The sequence below is a fragment of the Perissodus microlepis genome, chromosome 23, assembly GCF_051167445.1.
Source record: "Perissodus microlepis isolate ML-2025 ecotype Zambia chromosome 23, ASM5116744v1, whole genome shotgun sequence".
NCBI classification, from domain to species: domain Eukaryota; kingdom Metazoa; phylum Chordata; class Actinopteri; order Cichliformes; family Cichlidae; genus Perissodus; species Perissodus microlepis.
Window position 1 is genome coordinate 17,081,613 of NC_140482.1, and position 25,547 is coordinate 17,107,159.

At 40.0% G+C, this 25,547-nt stretch overlaps 1 protein-coding gene across 4 annotated transcripts; it reads left to right on the plus strand.

The window, feature by feature from the left end:
* The first annotated feature begins 4,608 nt into the window (after positions 1 to 4,608).
* On the plus strand, positions 4,609 to 25,500 carry mpp4b (MAGUK p55 scaffold protein 4b). 4 transcript variants are annotated; one of them, XM_084921272.1, is made up of 22 exons: positions 4,703 to 5,044; positions 7,716 to 7,819; positions 7,930 to 8,051; positions 9,281 to 9,358; positions 9,456 to 9,539; positions 11,452 to 11,583; positions 14,446 to 14,527; positions 15,980 to 16,065; positions 16,172 to 16,246; positions 16,332 to 16,528; positions 18,280 to 18,338; positions 18,437 to 18,454; positions 18,542 to 18,583; positions 18,718 to 18,738; positions 18,860 to 18,874; positions 22,264 to 22,305; positions 22,447 to 22,620; positions 23,600 to 23,680; positions 23,866 to 23,959; positions 24,082 to 24,190; positions 24,272 to 24,406; positions 24,730 to 25,500. In XM_084921272.1, the coding sequence occupies exons 2-22, from the start codon at positions 7,780 to 7,782 to the stop codon at positions 24,919 to 24,921; spliced, it is 1,878 nt and encodes a 625-aa protein (XP_084777398.1). In that variant the 5' UTR covers positions 4,703 to 5,044; positions 7,716 to 7,779; the 3' UTR covers positions 24,922 to 25,500. The 4 variants fall into 4 exon arrangements, 3 of the variants coding, with proteins under 3 accessions (XP_084777399.1, XP_084777398.1, XP_084777397.1); XM_084921271.1 differs by having other exon boundaries at positions 4,705 to 5,044; positions 7,716 to 7,837; positions 24,730 to 25,499; XR_014799422.1 differs by lacking the exons at positions 15,980 to 16,065; positions 16,172 to 16,246; positions 16,332 to 16,528; ... (10 more) ...; positions 24,272 to 24,406; positions 24,730 to 25,500 and adding exons at positions 12,772 to 13,183; positions 13,362 to 14,225 and having other exon boundaries at positions 4,609 to 5,044; positions 7,716 to 7,837; positions 14,446 to 14,524.
* The last annotated feature ends 47 nt before the right edge of the window (positions 25,501 to 25,547 follow it).

Here is a 25,547-nt window from a genome sequence, read left to right on the forward strand (position 1 = left end):
TTTCTGAGTTAACTCAATAATTACTTCCTCCAAACCATCAACGTGTCTTTTAGACCCCATTCCTACAAAACTGCTCAAAGAAGTCCTGCCATTGATTAATTCTTCAATCTTAAATATGATCAACCTATCTCTAATGGTCGGCTATGTACCACAGGCCTTCAAGCTGGCTGTGGTTAAACCTTTACTCAAAAAGCCATCTCTAGACCCAGCAGTCTTAGCTAATTATAGGCCAATCTCCAACCTTCCTTTCATATCGAAAATCCTTGAAAGAGTAGTTGTCAAACAGCTAACAGATCATCTGCAGAGGAATGGTTTATTTGAAGAGTTTCAGTCAGGTTTCAGAGCTCATCACAGCACAGAAACAGCTTTAGTGAAGGTTACAAATGATCTTCTTATGGCCTCTGACAGTGGACTCATCACTGTGCTTGTCCTGCTAGACCTCAGTGCAGCGTTCGATACTGTCGACCATAATATCCTATTAGAGCGATTAGAACATGCTGTAGGTATTACAGGTACTGCACTGCAGTGGTTTGTATCATATCTATCTAATAGACTCCAATTTGTGCATGTAAATGGAGAGTCCTCTTCACACACTGAGGTTAATTATGGAGTTCCACAGGGTTCAGTGCTAGGACCAATTCTGTTTACATTATACATGCTTCCCTTAGGCAGCATCATTAGAAGACATAGCATACATTTTCACTGCTATGCAGATGACACCCAGCTCTATCTGTCCATGAAGCCAGATAACACACACCAATTAGTTAAACTGCAGGAATGTCTTAAAAACATAAAGACCTGGATGGCCGCTAACTTTCTGCTTCTTAATTCAGATAAAACTGAGGTTATTGTACTCGGCCCTGAAAATCTTAGAAATATGGTATCTAACCAGATTCATACTCTGGATGGCATTACCTTGGCCTCCAGTAACGCTGTGAGGAACCTTGGAGTCATTTTTGACCAGGACATGTCCTTCAACGCACATATTAAACAAATATGTAAGACTGCTTTCTTCCATTTGCGCAACATCTCTAAAATTAGAAATATCCTGTCTCAGAGTGACGCTGAAAAACTAGTTCATGCATTTATTACTTCCAGGCTGGACTACTGTAATTCATTATTATTAGGATGTCCAAAAAACTCACTGAAAAGCCTTCAGCTAATCCAAAATGCTGCAGCAAGAGTACTGACAGGGACTAGAAGGAGAGAGCATATTTCTCCTGTTTTGGCTTCCCTTCATTGGCTTCCTGTTAAGTCCAGAATTGAATTCAAAATCCTGCTCCTCACATACAAGGTCTTAAATAATCAGGCCCCATCTTATGTTAATGACCTTGTAGTACCATATCACCCTATTAGAGCACTTCGCTCTCGCTCTGCAGGCCTACTTGTTGTTCCTAGAGTAGTTAAAAGTAGAATGGGAGGCAGAGCCTTCAGTTTTCAGGCCCCTCTTCTGTGGAACCAGCTTCCAGTTTGGATTCGGGAGACAGAAACTATCTCTACTTTTAAGATTAGGCTTAAAATTTTCCTTTTTGCTAAAGCATATAGTTAGGGCTGGACCAGGTGACCCTGAATCCTCCCTTAGTTATGCTGCAATAGACGTAGGCTGCCGGGGGATTCCCATGATGCATTGAGTTTTTCCTTTCCAGTCACCTTTCTCACTCACTATGTATTAATAGACCTCTCTGCACTGAATCATATCTGTTATTAACCTCTGTCTCTCTTCCACAGCATGTCTTTTATCCTGTCTTCCTTCTCTCACCCCAACCGGTCGCAGCAGATGGCCGCCCCTCCCTGAGCCTGGTTCTGCCGGAGGTTTCTTCCTGTTAAAAGGGAGTTTTTCCTTCCCACTGTCGCCAAAGTGCTTGCTCATAGGGGGTCATATGATTGTTGGGTTTTTCTCTGTATCTATGAAGCGCCTTGAGGCGACTTTTGTTGTGATTTGGCGCTATATAAATAAAATTGAATTGAATTGAATTGAATTGAATGATTACTTCTGCAACTTTATCATCTTGTGAGATGGGGTATAAAATTTTGTGAAGAATTCATGATTAATAAAAAAAAGCTCTCCTGTTACAGGCACCACAGGCTGCTAAAATGTAAACTTCTTTTCTTTTTGCTAAACTTGGCAACGTATTTATTTTCACATACATGTGAATGTTAAAAGTAACCCAGCAAAAATTTGGATACTGTATTGGAATAATAATAACGATAGTCATGTTCCACATCAAATATATAACATTTCATTGAATATACATTTTATTTGTATTTTTTTAAAATCAGTTTTAAATTGCACATATAATTTAGTATAACTAAATGCATGTCATTTGCAGCCTTTTCCTTAAACTGGAATTTATCCGTATGCCTGCTGTTGCATCTTTTTTTTTCCTTTTGTACAAAGTGGTCAACTTCACACATAATGAGATGAAAAATATAGAGGAGCAACCCTGCATATATACTCAAAATGATATTTTAATATAATAAAAAAAGATATTCTCAGTAATTGCAATATTTATATTTTATTTAAAAATTTGTAACAAAAAATCTGAACACAAGAAAAAAAATAACAATCCTACAGAACTGATTGTAAAATACTGTCACTTGTATGTACAATCTCAAATAACCATATACATGTTTGAGATTTTTTAATTTGAAATTGCAACTCACAATCTTACATCCTCCACTGTCAAACAGGTAACTGTCAAGTTGTCCTCACAGAGAAAAATCAGGAATTACAAACACAAAACAAGGAAAAGTACATTTTAAGGAGTGATTTGAAAGTAGATGGTGGGCTTAGGTCCTCTGCTAACTGTGGGAAAATTTTGGAGGTTCTCAGTAAATTTGTATTGTAGGTGGAATCAAGTCCATGCTCGTAATAAAAGATTTCTTTCTATATAGTGCTGTGCAAAAGTCTTGACCCACGCTTCATTTGTTTGTATTTTGATTTAGGTTTTTGTTGTATGTTGCTCGGAAAATGGTGCAGTGATTTAATAAAACATGTAAACATACAAGAGCAAAAACAATTCATCCAATTTTAACAAGCTTGAAAATCAATATTTGTGTGTTTGGCATTATTTTCATGCTAAAGAAGGAAACCGTCACCAATCAGATGTTTTTAAATGGTATTACGCGGGTGATCAAAATCTGATGGTGCTTGTGTGGTTCCTCTCTCCTGACCTCCCCTGTACATACTGTACATATCTCTCCATCAGACCAGAGTTTCAATCCAGTTCTTATGTAATTTGGCATACTTCAGCCTTTTATCCCTGTTTCTCCTCCTTAAGAACAGTTGGGTTCTTTACTAAGTTGTCTGTTATGTGTAAACATGACACTGGCTCATTTATTGAGCTAGGTGCCTTTTTTATGCCTGAATGATTCGTAGTGTTAAGGGGCTTAAACAAACAAAAAGATTCCTCTGAAAATGTTCAGATACAAGGACTGGACTAAAAAGAACAGAAAAGCTTTTATTTTTAAGCCAAATGTTCTTCAAGGAGCCTGAAGAACTATTCCTCAAGACTACTACAAAAAAAAAATAAATAAATAATCAAAATATTTGTACACAATACTGTCTCACTGTGTTTAATCCAGTGTAATGAGTGTGGTGCATTTGATCCTTTGATTTTGGTAAAGTTACTGAGTTTTAAATGAGCTGGATGCCGGAGGTGGAATTCAAGAAATTTTCAACAGTCCAAACACGATGAGAAGAAGGCATGTTCTGTTTGCGATAGAAAATATTTTAATGTGCAACATTTCTTAGTTGGAGACCTTGGTCATCACACCCAGGGTACAGGTGGAATTCCTTGTGATCGAGGACAGATTCTCCTTTCAAGTTTAATGAAAGGACCTCAACTTTGGAAACTGATTGGTTAAGGAAGTAATTAACATCATATAGACAAGCCATAATATTGAACGAGGGGAACGTATAGTGGTGTATCATCTGTATAACAGCGGATGATAATCTGTACTTGCAGATTATCTGATCCAAGGGAAGTAGATGGAGAATAATAACAATGTGATAGAGACTTTAAAAAATTAATAATTATGGTTCATGCTTGTGGATGTGTGTAATGAGGACTTTTGTTTTAGGTACTTCATTGTCAAGTATAAAAATATATACTTTTGTACTTTCACTTAAGCAAACTGGAGTCTAAACTGTCTTTTTTCAGTACTTCTTAAAACAGTTACTTACTATAACTGTTTTTGTAGGAAAGGTCATAGTTTGAAGGTATTTTGAGAAGATTTTCACTTTTAATAACAGATGTTCCTTTTTTACAGGTTAAAAAGAGCTTGTTGCATGTCAAGGGTGGCTCAATAAATCCCACTGGCATCACTGCTCTTTTTTTTTTCTGCTGGAAGGGGGAAAATCCATCCGACGTATCCAGATCCTTAAACAATAATCTCAGTGTTTTGGGTACAATGAGATGCCTTAGACCTGTTTTCATGTGGAGGGAGGGGAGATCTTGTTGATTTTCAGTAGGAATTGGATTACCAATCAGGAGATTATATTCAGTCCTGCCAGATTTTTTTCTTCCCCAGCTGGTGAGGCAGATTATCTGATTCTTTAATTACTCTTTTAGGTCTTTTTCAGCCTTAAAACCTGCTAACTCTGTGTCCTTTGTTGACTTTCCCGATGGTTTATTGTAGAAAAAGTGCAATGTAACATTCATAAACTCTCTCGTGTCTCTTGAAGTAACTGCTTCTCCCTTTTGTTTCAGCCCTCCTCCGTGTGTGTTGATAGAAGCTGAAAAAGTTAAGAAGATTTGGCAGCTCAGCAGCAACCAGCCAGCCAGTGAGGGAGGAACAGGTTTCCGGTGGCCAGAGGCAGGCGGCTCACTTGCCTGGGATTAAGTGGGATCGGGAGGGATTACAGCCCTCCCTCCCTCTCTCTCTCTCTCCCGTTCAGCTCGATGAAAGCGTAGCGCTTTGTCTGCTCTCCTGGGAATATTTTCCCATCATATAAACATTTACCTGTTGCTGTGCTGGAGCTGACACCGGCAGGAGGAGGAGGGTGACGGCGCAAGGAGTCCCCGAGGCTGCAGGTGTAGCGGTAAGCTTCGCCAGGGTTGATTTGTTTGAAGAGAGGAGGGCTTGGATTGGAGGAAGGCCACAGGGATCATTCCGGATGGGTGTTTACTCCTTGAGGAGATCCTACTGGTTTATTCCTTAAAAAATCCACTTTTCCAGCAGCTATCTTGCTCTGTTACGTCTGTCTACCCTCACCCTTTCACTAACTTCACCCTCACAGTGGCTATGTGAGTATTTACAGACATATTGGGGGAAACAAAGGCAAAAAAAAAAAAAAATCCTCTCAGCATTATTCTTTGGTTTTATTATTCGTGTCAATATTGAGATGATTTATAAACTCTGTATTGGCAGCTGCTGTCGGGTGTGCCTTCAAGCACTGATCCTGTTTGCGCTGGCTGCTGGTGCTGTGGTTGCACCTCTGCATGTTCATAAATGTGGTCCTAAATGTTTTAACTGCACGTTTCACAGATGTTTTGCAAATTAACTGTAAATCAAGTCTGAACCTGATTATGTGTGTAGAAAGGTTTTAATGTCATGCATGTAGACGATGAAATCACCTAAGGACCAGCATCATCGAACGTTTTGGGGAATTAAAAGGGTGCTGCATGTATTTGTGCTTCTGTGAAATTTTGACATTATGGTTTTTGGTTGTTAGGCTGCTGTACAGTTGTAGGGCATCTGCGGACCTTTTAAAAGTGACAAATTTAAAATCATTAACCTTCTAACATCCACCAGATCACCTGTGACCCATGTCAGTTCAGGGCTGATTTAATGTCCATCTAATGTCCACCTCTAACTCTGACAGAAAAACTGTGACAAAACTAACAAAAGAACAAAAATAACAAAAACCTTATAAACAGTTCATTGCAAAATGACTGAAACCAGCCCACTGAATGAACAATGGGCTGGGAAGTCAGTTCCTTGATCAAACGTTTCTCCCACTGAAAACGCTACGTCCAGATGAACAGAATCAACCTTTTGACACAGTTTATCATATTCTGATGGCTGCTTCCAGCAGGATAACACAACATGTCACAAAGCTCAAAATCATCTCAAACTGGAGGAGAGGAGGAGATTGGCATCATGGATGTGCAGCCAACAAATCAGCAGTAACTGTTTGATGCTGTCATTTCAACATGGTACAAAATCTCAGAGGAAAGTTTCCAGCAGCTTGGAGTTATTTTTTGGGCAACAAAAGAATCAATGCCGTACCAGGAAGCGTTAAAGCAAGTCTGAAGGTAAAAGGACATCCAATTCATGCATATCTGGGTTAGGTAAGAAAGGCGTAAATCTTACTATAGCCGCGTTTGATGTGGTGTGTTTCCTTCTTGATGGATGGTACTGTCTAAATATTAATGTAGATACTTCACTTGGAGACCTAAGGATATCGTAGACTCTATACAGGGAAGTCACAGTAAACTGAAGGCAGTTGGAGTTGTTGTAGTGTTTTTAGTACATCTGTATTGTCTTTTTTTTTAATGCAAACCTCTTTTCTGTGCCAGAGCTCAGTTTTAGCAATAAACATTTAACAAGACTTCAGATTCACTCAAATAAACTATTTGTTCTTTTCTTTTCTTTTGTTTCTGAATATTTGACTTTTTAGCCCTAACCCTAAACTAGCTGTGGGTGATCTGGTGGATGTTAAGAAGTGAAGCTCATCTTTTAAAGCTGTACCAACAGGCCTTGTGATGTTTCTTGCTTTTTAAAATCTTTTCAAAGACCCGGCCGCTCATGGCGTGACAGATGTCGGTGGTTTTCATGAGACTCGAGTGACAAGAGGATAAATCTGAGCTCGTTTAAATCGGCGCATGCTATTGTTTTGTGCAGCGGTTCTCAAACTTTGGAGTCAATGCAGGAGGACATGGATGCTCTGGATTACTGAACCCCTGATTTGTTTTTTAAACCCTGTGAAGTCTGACTGTCACCTTAGCTTTCATGTTTTTGAAAAAAGGGAAAAAAATGCACTTTTTTTTTTTTGAAAGAAACTAAATTTTGCCATCTTTTTGCAAAGAACTACTTTGTTATAGCTTAGGGTTGGGGGTTAGGAGTATTTAGACCTCCCAGGGTTAACTGGGGTGAAAAAGATTACACCAGATGTAGCTGCTAGTTGTAAAATCCCTGGATAAGATGGAGCTGATGGAGCTCTTTTATTCACTCCTGATATTTTTGCGCTAAATAAAAACAGGCTTATAGAGGTTTCAACGCAACTGTTTCATTATCTGAGTAGAAACGTGAGAGTCAAAGGCTCAGATGGTGTTTTGTACAGACTAGTAAGACACAAAAACACAATGCAAAACTAGACAAACGCCACAAGCTGCAGCAACTTCAGAGCTAATGAAGCCTAAAACATCAGAGTAAGTCATCCTGTCAGCCAGATGCTGCTAATCAAATGCACTTGATTGACTGAATAATTAATAAGTGTGAGTACTTCTATAAATCAGGGTTTTGGGGTAAAGTTCACCCTAAGATCAGACCGTGCAATGCTCAAACTGGCCTTTTGTGAAATAACCGCCTGTTAAACCTGCAGACCTTCTCCTTCACCCTGCTGAGTCCTCGGTAGCTCTGAGGAACAAAGTCTGCTTTTACTTCACATGTTGTATAACACCTTAAAAAGCTCCAGCTCTATGAATCGTCTTTTCTAATATTTCAGGATACTTTTGCACAAATCTTATAATAAACTGATTTATCTCCAGGTTACTGCCCGTCCTGGCGAGCAGCAGCAGGTGGTCAGGGTCAAAGGTCAAGCTTTCTGTAACCATGAGGCAGGCGGTGGAGGCTCAGGTGTTAAATCCGCACTGTGAGTTGGGAGAACACGGTCAGTAGCAGTATTTTATGGTTTAATGATGTGCTTACACACGTTAACCACAGATTCAGCCTTCTGCTAACGTGTCTGAGTTTGTGCTGCAGGTTTGCGTCAGATCCTGTCTGACGTCATAGAGGAGGTGAGGCAGTCTGTGAGTCAGGACATCGACGGAGCAGAGATCCTCCACAGTCTGCTCAACGCCGCCTGGCTGCAGTCACTTCTCAAGGTGTGAAAACTTGAAAAACAGAATTAAAAATCCTGGTTTCAGCGGTTAGTTTTCAGCGTTCCTCATTATACAGGGTGGGCCATTTATATGGATACACCGTAATAACATGGGAATGGTTGGTGATATTAAAGTCCTGTTTGTGGCACATTAGTATATGTGAGGGGGCAATTTTTGTTTTGCCCATTCTGCAAATTCTGTGCGCCGATCTGGGTCATCCTCGTTGAGATGCTGCAGTAGCTGGAGTTTGTAAGGGTGCCATTTGTGAGTAGCTAATATCTGCTGAAGGGATGTTCGACTAATGCCACTCTCCAGTGACATGTGGCGAGTGCTACGCTGTGGGCTCTTGCTGAATGAAGCTAGGACAGCCACTGATGTTTCCTCATTAGTGACAGTTTTCTTGCGTCCACATTTTGGCAAATCCAACACTGAACCACTTTCACGAAACTTAGCAAGCAGTTTGCTAACTGTAGCATGGGAGATGGGTGGTCTCATAGGGTGTCTTGCATTGAAATCTGCTGCAATGACCCGGTTACTGCGTTCACCAGATATCAACACAATTTCGATCCGCTCCTCACGTGTTAACCTCTTCGACATGTCAATGGCTGTGAACAAAGAGAAACTTGTAAATAACTCATGAAAGAATAAAGTTACGTTGAAACCAAGCACACCATTGTTTTTCAATAAGTTTGATGTGTCACATGGCCCTCTTCCTATTGAAAAAACAAAAGTTGTATCCAAGATGGCCGACTTCTAAATGGCTACCATGGTCACCACCCATCTTGAGGAGTTTGCCCCCTCACATATACTAATGTGCCACAAACAGGACTTTAATATCACCAACCATTCCCATGTTATTACGGTGTATCCATATATATGGCCCACCCTGTACTTTGGATCATGCACCAAAATCTTTTATCTTATATGAGGAAAGATGACTTACACCAGATTTATATACAAATAACATAAAATACAAAATGCAGGTAATGTAATCTAAAGTAAATGCAAAGCCTAGATGTCCTCTGCTAATTTCCTTTGTTTTAGTTAAGAGACGGTAAAATGTGTCAGTAGGCTTTGCAGGGAGATCAAGGGGTGGTTCTACAAGCTGCTGAATCATAGGGGTGTACTTAGTTTATCACAGGACTGCATGCCTCCCTCAGAGTATCTAAGGTCAGATGTTTCCTCATTCACTGTAGTTTTGATATTTGTTTTTATTACTTGACTGTTTTCAGGTTTATGAGTGTTTGCAAAGATATCTAAGAGATTCTACTGCACCAGCTCTGGATTACTCTTCGGGACTCTCGCTTGAGGTTCATCTTCCAAAACAATTTAATGTAGTTATCATGTTCAAATGTTGTTTGGTTGGGTTTTGTTTTTTTAAGATATTGAATGTTTCTGTCTTTATAGTTGCTGATTGATATCAGATCCTTACCAAGTTGCTCTGAAGAGGCCAAAGAACTGTACCATCTTCTGCAACAGCCACACCTGCAGGTTAATAAACCACTATTGGTTTCATGTTGAAGTACAGAAGAGGTTAAGGGCCTATAAGGCCCATTGTAGCTCAGGCATATCCGTAAATCCTATTTTTTTGTAGTTAAATTTTCATGTACTCATGTTTAGTGCATATTTTGATTAAAAGGGGGGAGTGTCATTGATGATTATGTTGGTTTAAATAAATCAACACCCCTGAGTCATACTGTCAGAATCTTCGAAGCACAGACCAAGGAGGAGGAGTAGCAAGCTTTCATTCATTAGCCTTGTAATCCCGCTGGAAAACTCAAAAACAAGTTTTATTTGTTGTTATTTATCATCATTCTGATCCTTACTTAGAGTTTCTACGGTATCTGACTTTTATCTGATTTTGTGCTCAGCTCAGATAAAATAATTATTGTGGGTTATTTTAACATTTATGTAGATGCTGAAAATGACAGCCTCAATTCAGTCTATTATTAGACTCAGATGCCTTCTCTTAACATGGAAAAGAGCCCACCCACCACTTTAATCACATTCTGGATCTTACACATGGCATAGAAGCTGAGCATTTACTAGTGGCCCTGAAAACCCTCTTTGTCTGATCATCTGTAATAATAATAATTTAATAATTTAAATTTACAATAATGGATTACAAAACAGTGGGAATTCAGATCTCATCATAGTACATCATAGTCATTTTTATTGTTCTCTGTGCTTGTCCTGCTCAGTGCAGTGTTCGATACTGTCAACAATAATATTCTCTTACAGCAATTAAGAGCACACTGTAGGTATTACAGGTAGTGCACTGCAGTGGTTTGTATCATATCTCTCTAATAGACTCCAATTTGTTCATGTAAATGGAGAGTCCTCTTCACACACTAAAGTTAATTATGGAGTTCCACAGGGTTCTGTGCTAGGACCAATTCTGTTTACATTATACATGCTTCCCTTAGGCAGTATCATTAGAAGGTGTAGCATACATTTTCATTCCCATGCAGATGATGCCCATCTTTATCTGTCCATGAAGCCAGATAACATATACCAATTAGTTAAACTGCAAAAATGTGTTAAAGATATAAAGGCTTGGATAATCTCTAATGTCCTGCTTATAAATTCGGATAAAACTGAGGTTATTCTATTAGGCTCTGAAAATCCCAGAAATGTGGTGGTTAACCAGATGCTGACTCTGGATGACATTACCTTGGCCTTCAGTAACACTGAGCGCAATCTTGGAGTCGTTTTTGACCAGGATATGACCTTCAATGCACATTACAAACAAATATGTGGTTCTGCACATTCATGCATATATTACTTCTAGGCCAGACTATTGCATTCGATTTTTATCAGGCTGTTCTAAAACTTCCCTGAAAAAGCCTTCAGTTGATCCGAAATGCTGCAAGAAGAGGACTGACAAGGACTTTAAAAAAAAGAGAGAACATTTTGTCTCAGATTAGCTTCTCCTCTTTGGCTCTTTGTTCCTCCAGAATCAAATTTAAAATCCTTCTCATCACATACAAGGTCTTGAATAATCAGGCCCCATTTTATCTTAAATACCTCATAGTGGCAGTTAACCATCCCTCACTTTTTCCTTCCCCCTGTCACCAAGTACTTGCTCAAAGGGGGTCATCTGATTGTTGAGCTTTTCTCTCTAATATTGTGGGGTGTTTACCTTACAATATCCAATAAAATACAAGTACAAAGCACTTTGAGGCAACAGTTGCTGTGATTTGGCACTATATAAATGACATTGAATCCAACTGAAAATTCCCAACATTTCTTTTCTGTATTTCATTAGTGAACTATAGTATTAGTGAAACTATGATTTAAATGTAACTAGATTTACATATGTACCTGTAAATCTGGTTACTTATTTGCTACTGTTATTGTTACTGTTCTTAGTCTCAGTCTCGTTTGTCTGTTTTCCATCAAGGCCCTTCTTTCGGCTCATGATACAATAGCCCTGAAGGACTATGAGCCGGTGTTGCCCCCGATGCCAGAAGACCTGCCGGACGATGAGGAGGCCACCCGGATCGTCTGCCTGGTGAAGAATAAACAACCACTGGTGAGATTCCTGAGCTAATGGTTCTGAGCTGAGTAGAACATCAGTAGACCAGCTGTTTAGGAACTAAGCAAGCTTTTAATGAGGCAAAAAAATTTTGTTAGGTATGAATCTAATTTATTATTATCTCCTTAATTAACAAGCTTACTGGGACGAGGAAAATCAAAACCTTTCAGTTTTCAAATCAAAGAAGAAAGTATGTAAATTAAATATTAATTCAACGTAACTATGGCCAGTCAGTCCCCCAGACAGGGGGAAGTCTCTGGCTGTGTCTAGGAGAAACTGGTCGCAAATAGGCACATGGTGCTGCACCTAAACCCCCTTTTGATTGCTTTGGCTTTGGCTGTAGGTTGCATAGAAGACACTAACAAACATTCACTAAATATTTGCTAATTGGCTGCAGGCTGTGAAGAGTGCAACACAAACTTGCAACAGAGACCCTTCATCTTCAAAATACGTCACTGGATGATGGTCGGTGTCTTCCATGCAAACTATGGCCAACTCCAGCAATCTGCTAGTGTCTAAAGCAATCATAAGTAGGTTTTGAGTGCAGAGTTATTTTTTTGTACTGTTATTATGAAGGGATAGAGTCCAAAACAGTTTATTTTAAACATATTTGTTTCTGATTTAATGCTGGATAACTTACATAGGAGTCTTTGGGGTTTACTCCAGTTACCACTTTAAGCTTTGGCTTCATTTTGAAAGTGCTGCTTTGTTTGTTGTGTGCAGTGCATGACCTAAATAGAGTCATCCACATACTTTTGAACTTACAAAAAGTTCATTGTATTTTAGGTGGATGCAGAAGTGGATATAAAACCAAAATCATGTGGAGAAGCAGGAAAACTGACTCTTTAATCTGGGCCATGAAGGAGTTACTTTTTTTCAGGACTGCGTATGTAGGCAGATGCTCCTGAATATTTTAATATGTTGGGTTTTTGGCAAACTCAAAATAAGTCAAACAGCTGACAGAGAGCAGATGTTTGATTCATAATCTGTCATTTGTATAATTGTCTGTTGATGCTACAGATAAATTTCGAAGAGCAAAAGCCACTGGAATAGAAAGGAAACAAGACAGTTAGGAGACCTCTGATGCTAATTTATCATCTGTCTCTATATGTCTTAAATGCATGCAATGATTACTAGTTCAAACCTTGCTTTATCCGAGTGGAACATGATTCTGTTGTCTCACAGCTTTGCAACCACCACAAAGTTGGCAAGCTGTTGCCCAATGCTTGTCCTCCCTGTGCAAAAAGCCCCAGAGGGGGGATTCGCCATCACTTGAACACCTTGAGGCGTTTGACCCGGCAGAAGCTTCACAGAGGGACAGGGTTCGGGGTCCAGAACCCCTCAGCTCAGAGTTGGATGCTAAAAGCAAATGATTCGTCGTGGTGCAGAGTCCGGAGAGGAAGCTACCCGCCAACCGAGCCAATGCATCACCTGACAGAGGCTCGACCATACCCGTTACCACAATGTAAGCCTATGACTGGCTGCCAGGTGTGCTGCATCACGCCGATGAGCCAGTGCAGAGTTTGTTACTCCAACATGTTGTGGGAGCAAAGCTCAAATCGCTCTGCACCTTCAGTCTGCAGCTCGGTCCTGATTGGTAAGGAAAGATCTGGGCCTTGTTTTCCAATGAGTGCATCTTTGAACTGCTTTTATTTCAACTTCTAAGATGCTTTTGGAAAACAAGCTGGTTCTTCATCACTTCTAATTGCACTGTCTTCATCCATTCATCCATCCCATCCACTCATGGATTAATAATGTCTGTTTTCTCATTGGAGACGTGGACGAGCTCAACAGTGGAGACGAGTACGAAGTAGGACAGTCCACCGGTGCTCCATCACCATTTCCCCAACGTTTGACCATGACTCCACCATGTCTCAGCATGCATGATTACTTCCAGCCAGGCCTGTCTCCAAGGTTCAGAACTAAAAGCCCTTGCATCCGAACAGCCCCACCCAGCCCCATGCGGCCTCACCGCATACTGGAGGTGCCGCCCGTGGAGCTCGTCAAACAGGAGAGTCTGGACGAGCTGAGGACGACTGTACAGTTGGCCGCCAGCTCCATGGAGAACAGCACCAAAGACATAAAGCTCCTTGGGGAGAGGATGGCAGCAGCCACAGAGCACATGTCGGTGACAGTGCAGGACAACTCGCAGGCTTTACTCCTCCTCACGCAGGTTGTGGACCGGTTGCAGACACTCCTCACAGCCACCAGATCTGAAGTAAACACCCTTAAAGCTGCTGAGCAGGAAGGCACTTTGAAGAAAAGCCCAAGTCAAAAGCCTCAAGGGCACCAGTCCCCATGTTCCTTCAGCTCCTCCTCCAGCTCCCTCAGCAGCTCCTTGGACCCTCCTTCCACCTCCCAGTTGGGCAGCTGCCAGTCTCCGTCTTGTCGTGGATCTCCCTGGGACACAGTGAAATCAAAAAACTCTCCTGTGGCACAGAAGAAGCACAGCCACACTGATCTGGAAACATCCAAACATCAGCTTACAAATGGCCTGTTTGATGAGAAGTTCAGTCCCTTGAAAGGAGGTCGCTCAAACCAGAGGAAGAAAAAGAAGAGGAAGAAGGCGACATGAGAGCTGTCCAGAAAGTGGCCTTCTTTGGGTCCTTTGTAGGAGCACCGTGGCTACCCTGCAAACAGTGGTAGTTCATGTTTCTTTTGTCTGTTTCATTACATTTCATCTGTGGCAAATCAGCTCCAGTTTCCCTTCGCTTGTGTCACTATTACGTTATTTAGGCCTGAATTAAACCTTCAAGTCTCTTCTTGCATATCCATCAGAGCCACATCTGTCCATTTTATCTTCATTTGTCTGACCTGGCAGCAACTGGTTATTCTGTTTTTTCATTTCGTCTTTCTCAGGGAGCAACTATAAAAAGAAACGAGATCACAGGAGAGATTTTTATAGCTCGGGTGATTCACGGAGGGCTTGCGGATCGCAGTGGTGAGCCTTTTTTTTTTTTTTTTAACCCCCGTTTAACCCCCTATAGCTAATGTCTGTTGTTTAGATGAGTAAACCCTAACTCTAATCTTAACTCTAGACTTTCACTGGAGGATTCCTAGATTAAGCCTAGTGCCAGACTAAAAGAAAACATCAGTGACGATCTACACTGGAAAACATCTGACACGTAGAGCTTAAAGTTATGCATTAATGCAAAACTGAACTTTCTGTCCTGGTGCTGAGGACAAATTGTTTGCAAACATCTGTTTTGGGGCCTTTAACTTCATCTTGCACTCTTTATTCTGCAGATGTACACAGACCATCTGATTGTGTTCGTTTTCAATGTTGGGATGATTCATGTAGGAAGACAAAAAAAAATCTTCCTGGTCAATCTGCTTCCAAATTCTAGTGCTAGTTGCAATCAAGCACTTTATATAAAACATGGATCTTATCTATTGATTTGTGGAGCTCCAGGTTGAGATTTTTTTGGTCCATAAGACAGTAACTTTACCTTTCTTTATTATGTAGTTTTCACAAGTAAAGACAAAATTAGCACCATGTTGAACTTTTTACTGAGGTCATGAATAAGGTGGTGGGTAGGGTCTGCACTCCTAGACAAAAGGATGGATCTTTGCTTCCAGAGAAGCTTCCCCCTGCTGACCATTAGGGGAAAAAATGCAGGTTTCTCGTATTTCTGCTTTGGCATCACTTTTCAGACCCAAAGCTTATACTATATGGGCAAAAGGGCTGGGCCATCTCCACATTAAATCTACAGGAGCTGCTCAGCCATGAAGCTCCCAGCTCATAGGTTTTGTGCTGATGTTAATGCTGGAGGAGATTTGGAGCTCTACAGTTATCATAAAGACAGGTTGCATGGCTAGGTGATTGATTTCAGACACCTGTGCCAATGGGACTCAAAATACCTGAATTCAAATAGTAAAAGGTGTGGCCCCGTACTTTTGTCCATGCAGTGTACGTCTATATTTGTTTTTGTCCCATTTTGGGAGCATTTATAAGACAATCCTAACAAAATAAAAGGTTCAGAACCAGAGACATGGACTGGTTGGGTTGGACAAAGTTTTCTTGATGTTCATGCAGACAGGACTTTCTTCTTCTGGTTACAGACACATCCTCATGTGGCTTTTACCTTTACCATGAAAAGAAATGTAACTTTAGACAATTTTAAAACATCCACACTGGTTATATAGTATACTAAAGAAGCTCTGACAGCCAGTGATTGGACCTGTAAGCTTTTAAATGACAAGTTGTGCTTAAATTGCTTTTGTTATTGATTATAACAATATATTGATCATATTTTTCGTTGAGGTTTTAGTGTATTACAAACAAGATAAACTACAGTAGATTAAAGCACATAAAAGTTAACAAAACTAAAGAAAACATGAAATGAAAAACTGATATCTTTTTTAATGCATGTATGCGTTTGTGTGTACATAGGTCTACTCCATGCAGGGGACCGGATCATAGAGGTGAACGGTTTTCCTGTGGACGGGATGGAGCCTGAGCAAGTTATCCAAGTTGTGGTGGGTCACTTGTTCATCAAATAAAATGTGCTCTTGCTGTTGTGTATTGTTTGCATCCAACATTGGTTCTGTTCATGCTCCGTTTTGTTTTCTTACAACCAATCAGCAAGCTCGGTCGCATGGCACCATTATGTTTAAAGTCATTCCCATCACAGAAAGGCCGGTCCACAACCAGACCATGGTGAGTCTTTTACCACAGCTCCATTATTATTGCCTCTGTTCACATAAAAATATTCACCCCTATTTTGTGTGTTTCTCTTTGCTAGCTATACGTACGGGCCATGACTGACTACAGCCCGCAGCAGGACCCGGCCATCCCTTGCGCCGATGCCGGCATGAGCTTCAGAAGAGGCGACATCCTGGAGATTGTGGACCAGACAGATGCCCTCTGGTGGCAGGCAAAGAAACTACCCAGCAGCACAGCATGTGCTGGCCTCATCCCCTCCACCAACCTCCTCAAACGGTCAGATATGGTTCTTTTAAGCATGCTCTTCCAATCTTGGACTGCATGTAATAGGTTTTTATTTTGCTGTTTGGTCATTTTTATGGGTAAGGTGTTAAAATTCCCTGATTCATTCAATTCCATCTCCTAAAAGTCATCTTTAATTCAGTTCAATTCAATTTAACAGTATTGAGATACAAATTAATTAAACTGAACTGATTAAAAGAAGAAGAAAGAAAACAACAATCCCTTCCCCTTTGAGCAAGCACTTGGCAACAGTGGGGACAAAAAACTCCCTTTAAAAAGGAAGAAACCTCCAGCAGATCCAGGCTCAGAGAGGAGCGGCCATCTGCCGCGACCAGTTGATGGGTTGCAGAATGGAGCTGAGGACAAATTTATATACAACTAACATATTATAATATCTGCTTATTTTTCTTTTCATTTTCCTTTTGGGGCTTTTCCTCTGACATATTCTGACTTTGGCCCTTAAGAGCTACTTGTTTGGTAACGCTGGCCTCTTCAGCTTGTTCTTCTTGAATTGACTGCTGCACTGTCTCATTTCGGGCCTGAGGATTTTCTAATTCAGTAAAACTGACCTCTTTTTCTTGCTATTATATGTCCAGACATGATTGAAATATTGTGATGCTTACCAGGTCTTTAAAATGAGATAAATACAAGTTCAGATAAAGCATGAAATATGACATTACACTGTGTGTTTATTTGTTTAACAGAAATTCAAGCCAAAATAGAGAAGCTGCGTGTGAAAAACTAAGTACAGTCTACTGCTTCCATAATTAGGAGGGTAATTAGCACCCAGGTGCTGATAATCAAATACAATTGCTTTAACTGATCTTCCCCAAGTATGAGCACCTCTTTGAAAGCAGAAATGTTGGCAGTTTGCCGGTCTGGAGCATTCAGTTATGTGATGTGTTTGTTGCTGCGATGTCAACTCTTGGTAAGATTGTGGTCCTGGGCACATTGCAGTGATTGACCATGACTTCCTCTGTATATCAAAGTATTCTAGAATCAAATGTGAGGGCGTCTGTCTGACAGCTGAAGCTTGGCTGAAACTGATCATGCAACAAGACCAGATGACTCTCTGTTATGTCCTACAATGTATAACCTCAGAAGTGCAACAGCATGTCCTTTATCAGGTTAGGATTACATGAAAAAACAAAATTCGTATTTGGCTTATTCAAGGATGGCCATGTCTGCATGAACAAGTGATAAAAGTGAGACTTTAAATAATAATGAAATGCTCTTCCACTGGGTTTGAAGCTTTAAATTTCTGATTTAGATTTTGTTGTTTGACATATCCAGATGACTGGATGGATGGAGCTTATCAGCTAATGCTTAAGGCTAGCTAGCTAGCAGTAATATTTGTGATCCTAGTTTGGGTTAAAGCAAAGTATACTGAGCAGCCAACTCTTTATAGTAACCTCTCAACCAATCGAATGCTGAGCAAGGAATCTGAACTGAATCAGACTGAAAAGGGACATGTATTGAATGTATTCAGTGAGACTTAAAACAAGTAATTTAGATCATTTACTCCTCAGGAAATTGTTTCCTGGAGTCATAAATGAAGTGAAAAATCAAATATAATTTGAATATATATATATATATATATATATATATATATATATATATATATATATAAATATAAATAAAAATTTGGGAGTATCAACTACAAATGTCTTTTTTGACATATCATAATATTTTACAGGTGGCATAAAAGCTGTCTCATCTTACTCTGTTTCTGCTTGTTGTAACAGGAAGCAGAGGGAGTTCTGGTGGTCACAGCCTTACCAGCCACACACCTGCATTCAGACCTGTGAGTGCGCTCAGGTTTTCTTTTAATCCTCATTAAAGTCACTGCTTTACAGCTTCACAGATGAGTTTTCTTTGTGTTCTGCTCCATGCTTACTGAAGTGAGCACTGTAGAGGAAGGTAAGAATAGACTACATTAAACTTAATCAAACTTGAATCGTTCTATAACTGATCTGACCTTAATTATCTCTGTTTTTCCAACCACAGAGGAAGACTTAATGGCCATTGATGACAAATGTGTGGAAGCAGGTAAACCTTTACCTTCCATTTACTGTGTAATGTGCCTTTTATTCATCTTTTACACACAAACTAACTAACCACACAAAAACGTCTTTGCTTCTCTGTCTTTAACTTGTGTCTGTTTGTGTTTCCTGCCCCGATAGACGAGGAGGCATTTGATTCTGGTAGGTAAGTCTTTGCTGATGTAATCTGTTCTGTCCCTGAATTTGTTTCGTGCCCTTCAAAGGAAATTTTTGTTGTTGTTTCTTTTCCAAACGTCCCTGCTGCCTGATGGGGAAATGTCAGAGGAGCTCAGAGAAGGTGAGAAAAGCTTAAAGAATTGTGTTCTTATCTGCCTCACAAGAGTAAATTTATACATTTCTTTAATTTAATTTAATTAAAAGAGCAGACCTCCTGACTTGTTATGGAGATAGGTCACATGTTCTTACTTGGACTGATATTAAATCATATATTAAAACAATAAAATTCAATAGTGCAGGAGCCAGTATAGAAACACAAAATATGAGCATAACGGTCCTCTGTTTTATAATTGGTGTGTTGCATTTTAAGAAATGTAGCATTTGGTGTTTTTGTAGCTTATCGCCGGGGTTTCTCTTCTGCCGCAGACTTTTTTTTTTCCCTGTTAATCCAGCAGTGCATCATAAATCCCTGAAGTGCTGTTTAATTTGCAGAGGTATTTTAGACTTTCCAGTAATTTACATCTGGGAAATGGAGGCTGACGCAGTTGCTTTGGTTGATTTCAGGTCAAAATGATGCACTGTATTATTTTGCATGCTTTCTTTTTTTCATGTTTGACATTTTAGTGTGTAGGGCTTTTATTGGAGTCATTACATAAAAAATAACCAAGATTTTTACAAAAAGACGAGCCTAGCATTAAATGGTAGATAAAAAGGAGACCTTTTCATATGCTCCAGCTTGCTTTGAGCAGCCATCTAGCCCATATGGTGATATGACCAGTGAAAGTTTACCCAAAATGCACTTTGAAATTATGCTTCTTTCTGTTCCTCCACTCTGACCTAGGGATATGACTCTCAGCCTGGGTGCAAGAGGTTTACGTTGAATCCCGGACTAGCCCCCAAAAATGTTAGTTCTTACATCCATGGCTCAGAGAAACATTTGAGTAGCAAGTCTAAGAATTTTTAAATAATACAAAAATAATTTCTCCCAAAGAAAGCAAATAAGAGAAACTGAAGCAAACTCACAACGCTTCATCAGTTTGATTGCTGTTGCTCCCAATTCACCAAAGCAAATTTCAAACAGCAACTAAAGCCAAAGGTTGATGCTGATAGAAGAGAGAGAAAGAGCGGCCCATAGCATAGCTGCATCTGGCTTTATATATGCAGCTGACCTTCAGATTATTAACAATGACAGAAAAAAGAAAAACATGGTAGTTAATGTGCTGGCTCAGCGAGGCACATGTAACAGTCACCGACACTAAACTGGTTTAGTTTTTGCGATTGAAAGTGTGGTATATCCCGTGATACTGCCTTCGCAGATGGTTATAGGAAAAACAAATTAGGCCATAAATTGTGAGATTTATATTTCAATGTAAAACTGGTTTTAACAGAGGTACGAATTTTTCAACATAATATTTAATAGTAGCGCTGGAAAAGCAAAGAAAATCAAGTGTAAGCATAAAACATTGACACAAAGCAGCTTGCAAAGTACCCCATAACTAGGGCTGGGTATCGTCACTGATTTCTAGAATCGATTCAATTCCGATTCACAAGGTCCCAAATCGATTCGATCCACGATTCGATTCAATTCGATTTGATTTGATTCAATTCGATTTGAATCTGGGAAATTTTAACAGTCAGAAATATTATAATTCAGATCAGTACATTTACATATTTTTGTATCTATAAAAAGGAAGCTGAACCTCGCAAGACTTTATCAAAGGTGTGAGCGTCACAGCAGATGCCTTTGTGTCAAAGTAGCTGAAGACAAAACACAGAAAAACATGAAGGTGATTTTCCTGGCCTGGGATTTTATAAAAATATTCTGCAGTACATCAAAAACAAAAGAAAACCATTAATCAACATATGAACATTACCTCTGAAGTTACAGCGGTTTTATTAGAGACACGGCTAAGCATTTTGCATAATTTTAGAAAGTTTAAATTTGTTCAGTATTGAACGGCAGAAATTAGGTTTTCTTTTCAGAAGTATGTAAAACGAAAAAAACCAGCAGTCGACAGCGCTGTAAACAACGGTAGACTTGTGCGTAACAAGCAAGCGAATAATGCATAAAACATTTTTAGACGGGAAACTGTTCTTGAAGTACAGAGAGAGAGAGAGATGTGCATGAAGTGTGATTTTATCGTGGTGGAAGCAAAACAGTAAGAGTGAATTCATGACGATGTTTATGTGAAGCGCAGTTTGGCTCTTCTTTTGCTGCTGGTTTGGTCAGTATTGTTTGGAGAGAGATAAAACTAACAGCTTTAGAATCAGTGCAAAAAGGGCGTAAACACAAAGCGCGGACCCGCCGAAACATCAGAATCAGCGAGCTGTCGGCTTTCAGCCCCGACCGTGTCCGTGCCGTCGGGTGAGAAAGGCACATCTCACTGATTCTGATCCGCGGGTCCACGCTGTGTGTTTACGTCTCTGTGCAGAATCCGTGTTCCTGCTCTCATTTACTGTCTTAGCTGTTTGGTGGTTGTTGAAATTTTGAGGTTTCACCTGAGATTCTGGCATTTCAGGCAAAATAAATTTATATTAAAAAATCGATTCAGGATTTTAATGAATCGATTTCACGTTATCCAAGCCAGAATCGATTTTAATCGATAAATCGATTATAAAAACCCACCCCTACCCATAACCGTAGCACAAATCCTCTGTTATAATTTGTAACAGGTGTGTTGCATTGTGGGAAATGGGAAGGATCCAGTGTTTTTGTGGCATGAACCACACTAAAGACTAAATACTGTATGTATGCTTATCTGACTTAATGCACTGCTTAATCCAGCAGTGCATCATAAATCCCTCAAGTACTGTTTGAATTTGCAGAAATATTTGAGACTTTTCTTTGTTTTAGGGTGGAGGCTTTATGGGACACGCGGGCTGACGTAGTTGCTTTGATTGGTTTAAGGTCACAGATAAAATCCAATCCGGTGTATCTCTATCTCGCTCCCCACCGACACACATTGGCTATCATCTGGACTACCCAGGAACAACTTACAACTAATAAATCTGATGTAAAGGGGGAAAAAAGTGTGTATATATAGCAAATTTACAACTTAAAGTTCCCACGTTATTACTTTAACGGTTACTACGCATCCTTGGACTCTGGTATTGCTTAGTTTTCAGTAATTTCAAGTAAAAAATTATTAACAAAACCATTTGGAGGTAATTTGACCCTAAAATAAAAATAATTGAAATACACAGAAGACTAGCTGTTGCAGAGATGTAATCTTCCCAGTGTGTCCCGGGCCTCCATTCCTTTCCTGAAACATCTCATGTAGGAGGCACCCAGGATGCATCCTGATAAGATGTCTGAACCATGAGGAGTGGCTCTGCATTATTCACTGTGTTTTGCAGAATTATTTTTAATTACACTGTGTGCAAACATCTGTATTTTTTACATCTCTTTTATTGTTGTTACCGATCTTTTTTCCACATGTCTCACCGTGTTACGTCCTGCTTTTTTTTTTTTTTTTTTTTTTTTTTTTTTTTTTTTTAAATCCAAACCAGAGGAGGATGACTTTAGAAGCAACATTGAAGGAATATATTTAGGTAAGCCTTCTCGAGCAGCAGATTATTTCTCTTATAATGTTGCTCAAACTTGTTGGTATATTTAGAGTTTAGTTCTGTTTCTGTGTGTGTTGTGGATCCATTTTTGAGGGTTATCTACTGACATCTGTTCTTTTTCATCAGCGGGCTTTAGGCGCAGCATGCGTCTGTGTCGGCGGCGGGCTCACAGCACCACCCAGCCGTCCTGCAACACCCGTTGCCCCAGCAGCTGCTACAGTGCCCTCAACAGTCCATATGAGGAGGTGGTTCGTTACCAACGCCACTCAGAGGATGTACACCGCCTCATTGTCCTCTTAGGTACAGAAAACATTTCAGTCCTTTAGTTTAGTTTACCAAACATCTACACTCATAAGCCTTTTAGCTACACCTTGATAGAATCGGGGTGGGTGCTCTTTTATCTTCAGAGCTGTCATAATTCAACAAGGTGCTGGAAACACTCCTCAGAGATTTTGGCCCATATTGACATGACAGCGCCACACATTTGGTGCTGTTCAAATAACCAGTATGAGATGATTTGAGATTTGTGTGAAATGGTGTGTTATCCTGCTGGAAGGAGCCATAAGACGATGATGATGCTCAGTTAATACTACTGGCTCAAAGTGTGCCAAGAAAATGTCCTCCATACCGTTACACCACCACCACCACGAGCTGGAACTGCTGATAAAAAGGGAGAATGGATCCACGTTTTCAGACCAGGGAACATTTTTCTAAACTCTGCATAACTTGGTTGTAACAAGTGGTTATTTGAGTTACTGTTGCCTTCCTATTAGCTTGAAGCAGTCACATAGAAAACTGCGACAAACTGGATATTATCTCTTCTTTGTGTATGTATGTGTATGCGTGCGCGTGTGTGTGTGTGTGTGTGTGTGTGTGTGTGTGTGTGTGTGTGTGTGTGTGTGTGTGTGTGTGTGTGTGTGAGAGAGAGAGAGAGTGATTTACATTGCTGTGCTTGAGAGCCTCCATCTACCGGAACCAAATTCCTTGTATGTGTCTGCACATATACTTGGCCAATAAACACGATTCTGATTCTTTGGACTATCCCCTGTAAACTCTACAAATTGATGTTTAAGGAAAATCCAAGCAGATCACCAATTTCTGAAATCATCAGACCAACAACCATACTTCATTCAAAGTCACTTAAATCATCTTTCTTCCTCATTCTGATGCTCAGTTTGAACTTCAGCAGGTCGTCTGGATCATGTCTAAATGCCTAATGCAATAACAAGCAGTTGAATGAAAGTATATACAAACAATTAACATGCGCGTGCTTTTTCAGGTCCGTCTGGTGTAGGTGTGAATGAACTTCGAAGGCGTTTGGTTGAGATGAACCCAAACATCTTCCAGGGACCAGTGCCATGTACGTAATCATCTTTTCAGTCACAGACATCATGAAAATTTTTAATTGAATTCAAAAACACTATTAAAAAGCAGAGTTACCTGAGAAATCCTAGGCATTTTCTTCTTTCTGGGCTCTTTGTGTTTTTGTCTCAGATTCTGTAATAATCAGATTAAATGGTTGATTTTTCTTTTTTCCTTCTCCAGACACTACAAGAGCACCCAGAGGATATGAGGAATCTGGCAGAGAATATTTTTTTGTCAGCCGAGAAGTCTTTGAGAACATGGTTTATCACAACAGGTACAGCTGTCTGCACACATTAAAACTTTAATGAAGTTGTGGAATGTAGATGGAACTGATGAGAGCTTAGCCACAATCGATAGATTTTAGCCCCACTGTCTCTGTCTTTTTTTGTCCGGCAGGTTTCTGGAGTACGGCGAGCACAAAGGGAACATGTACGGCACCAGCATCGAGTCTGCAAAGGAGGTTTTAAACAGCGGCAAGATCTGCGTCATCGACATTGAGCCAAACGCAAGTCCAACTCAGACACAGTAAAGAGAGCCAATAGATAAATAAAAGTGTTTTCATGTAAATTTGTATATCCTTGTTTAGGCCCTCCAGGCAGTGAGGACACACGAACTGAGGGCCTTCGTCATCTATGTTAAGCCTCCGACTCTGGAGCGCCTCAGGGAGATGAGACAGGACTCGTACATCACCACCAACTACTACGTCAACCGGCCATTCAAAGTATGACGCTGGGCTTAGTTGTCTGGTTAAAACGTCCACTCTTAATTTGGAGAAAAAAAAAATTATTTTTCCTAATAAGATAATTATTTACATTCACATGTGATTGCTATCATCCAATAGAGCATTACAAAGATATTGGTACACCCCAAACACACACAAGGGAAGGGATTTGATTTGGGAGGTCTCAAATTTTATAGGAACTTTTTCTTTACCCCCAACTTGACTTCTTCTGTTTTAATTAGAATAGGCAAAATCTATATCGGCCTATGAGACCTCCCACTCATACAGTAGAAGTAGTCTTATCTTTGGTCTTACTTCATCAGGATGAAGACTTCCAGGAGATGGAGGAAGCAGCACGGAAGATTGAGTCAAACTATTGGCAGTTCTTTGATCATGTGATCATCAACGATGAGCTGCAGGACTCCTGCGTTGAGCTGCTGACAGCAGTGATGAGGGCGCAGGACGAGCCACAGTGGGTCCCTGCCAGCTGGATTCGACCCACGTCAGAGTCCTAGGAGCAAAGTAGAGGAGAGGACGTCGGATCAAAGCAGTGATTTTTTTTTTCTTTTTTTACTGTACAGTTTTAAAAAATGAAATCGTGACATGTAAATTCAGTGATTGCTTTTCTAAATATACTCGTGTGTGTGTGTGTGTGTATCACATGTGAGCTGGACTTTAAGTCTCTTCAAATCCCCAAAGATGAAATGAAGCTGGATCCAAGCTCAAAGAAATTCCTGAATTTGTGTCCGTTTGTCACAGTTTTGTTTTTTATTTTTTCAGTCAGCAGGAACATATTTAGCACCTCTTCAACTAAAGACGCCTGCAGGACTTAAATTCAAACAAAACTGCCTCTTTTCCTGCCCTCCTCCCTATTCTTGTACACAGACCTCCAATAAAAGAAACGTATATCTAAAGCATGTTTGTCCCCTTTGGCCATAAATGATTTCTTGATCCATTCCAGCCTAAAATGACACATTCTCATGTCAAATGGTGGGTAAAATGAACAATTAACATAAATAAACAAAAACAAAAAAGATTTGTATTTTTAAAGGTATGTTACTGTACACCCAAAGCACTGATGTTTGCTAATCCTTGAAAGTTAAAAAAAAAAAAAAAAAAGTTTACAACACCCTTCTTATAG

Excerpts from the sequence above, each read along its gene's own strand:
- mpp4b (XM_084921271.1), top strand. The coding sequence starts at position 7,780 with ATGAGGCAGGCGGTGGAGGCTCAGGTGTTAAATCCGCACTGTGAGTTG. Across the intron at positions 9,540-11,451 it reads TGCAACAGCCACACCTGCAG|GCCCTTCTTTCGGCTCATGA; the intron begins GTTAATAAACCA and ends TTTTCCATCAAG. Across the intron at positions 22,621-23,599 it reads CCGCCTCATTGTCCTCTTAG|GTCCGTCTGGTGTAGGTGTG; the intron begins GTACAGAAAACA and ends GTGCTTTTTCAG.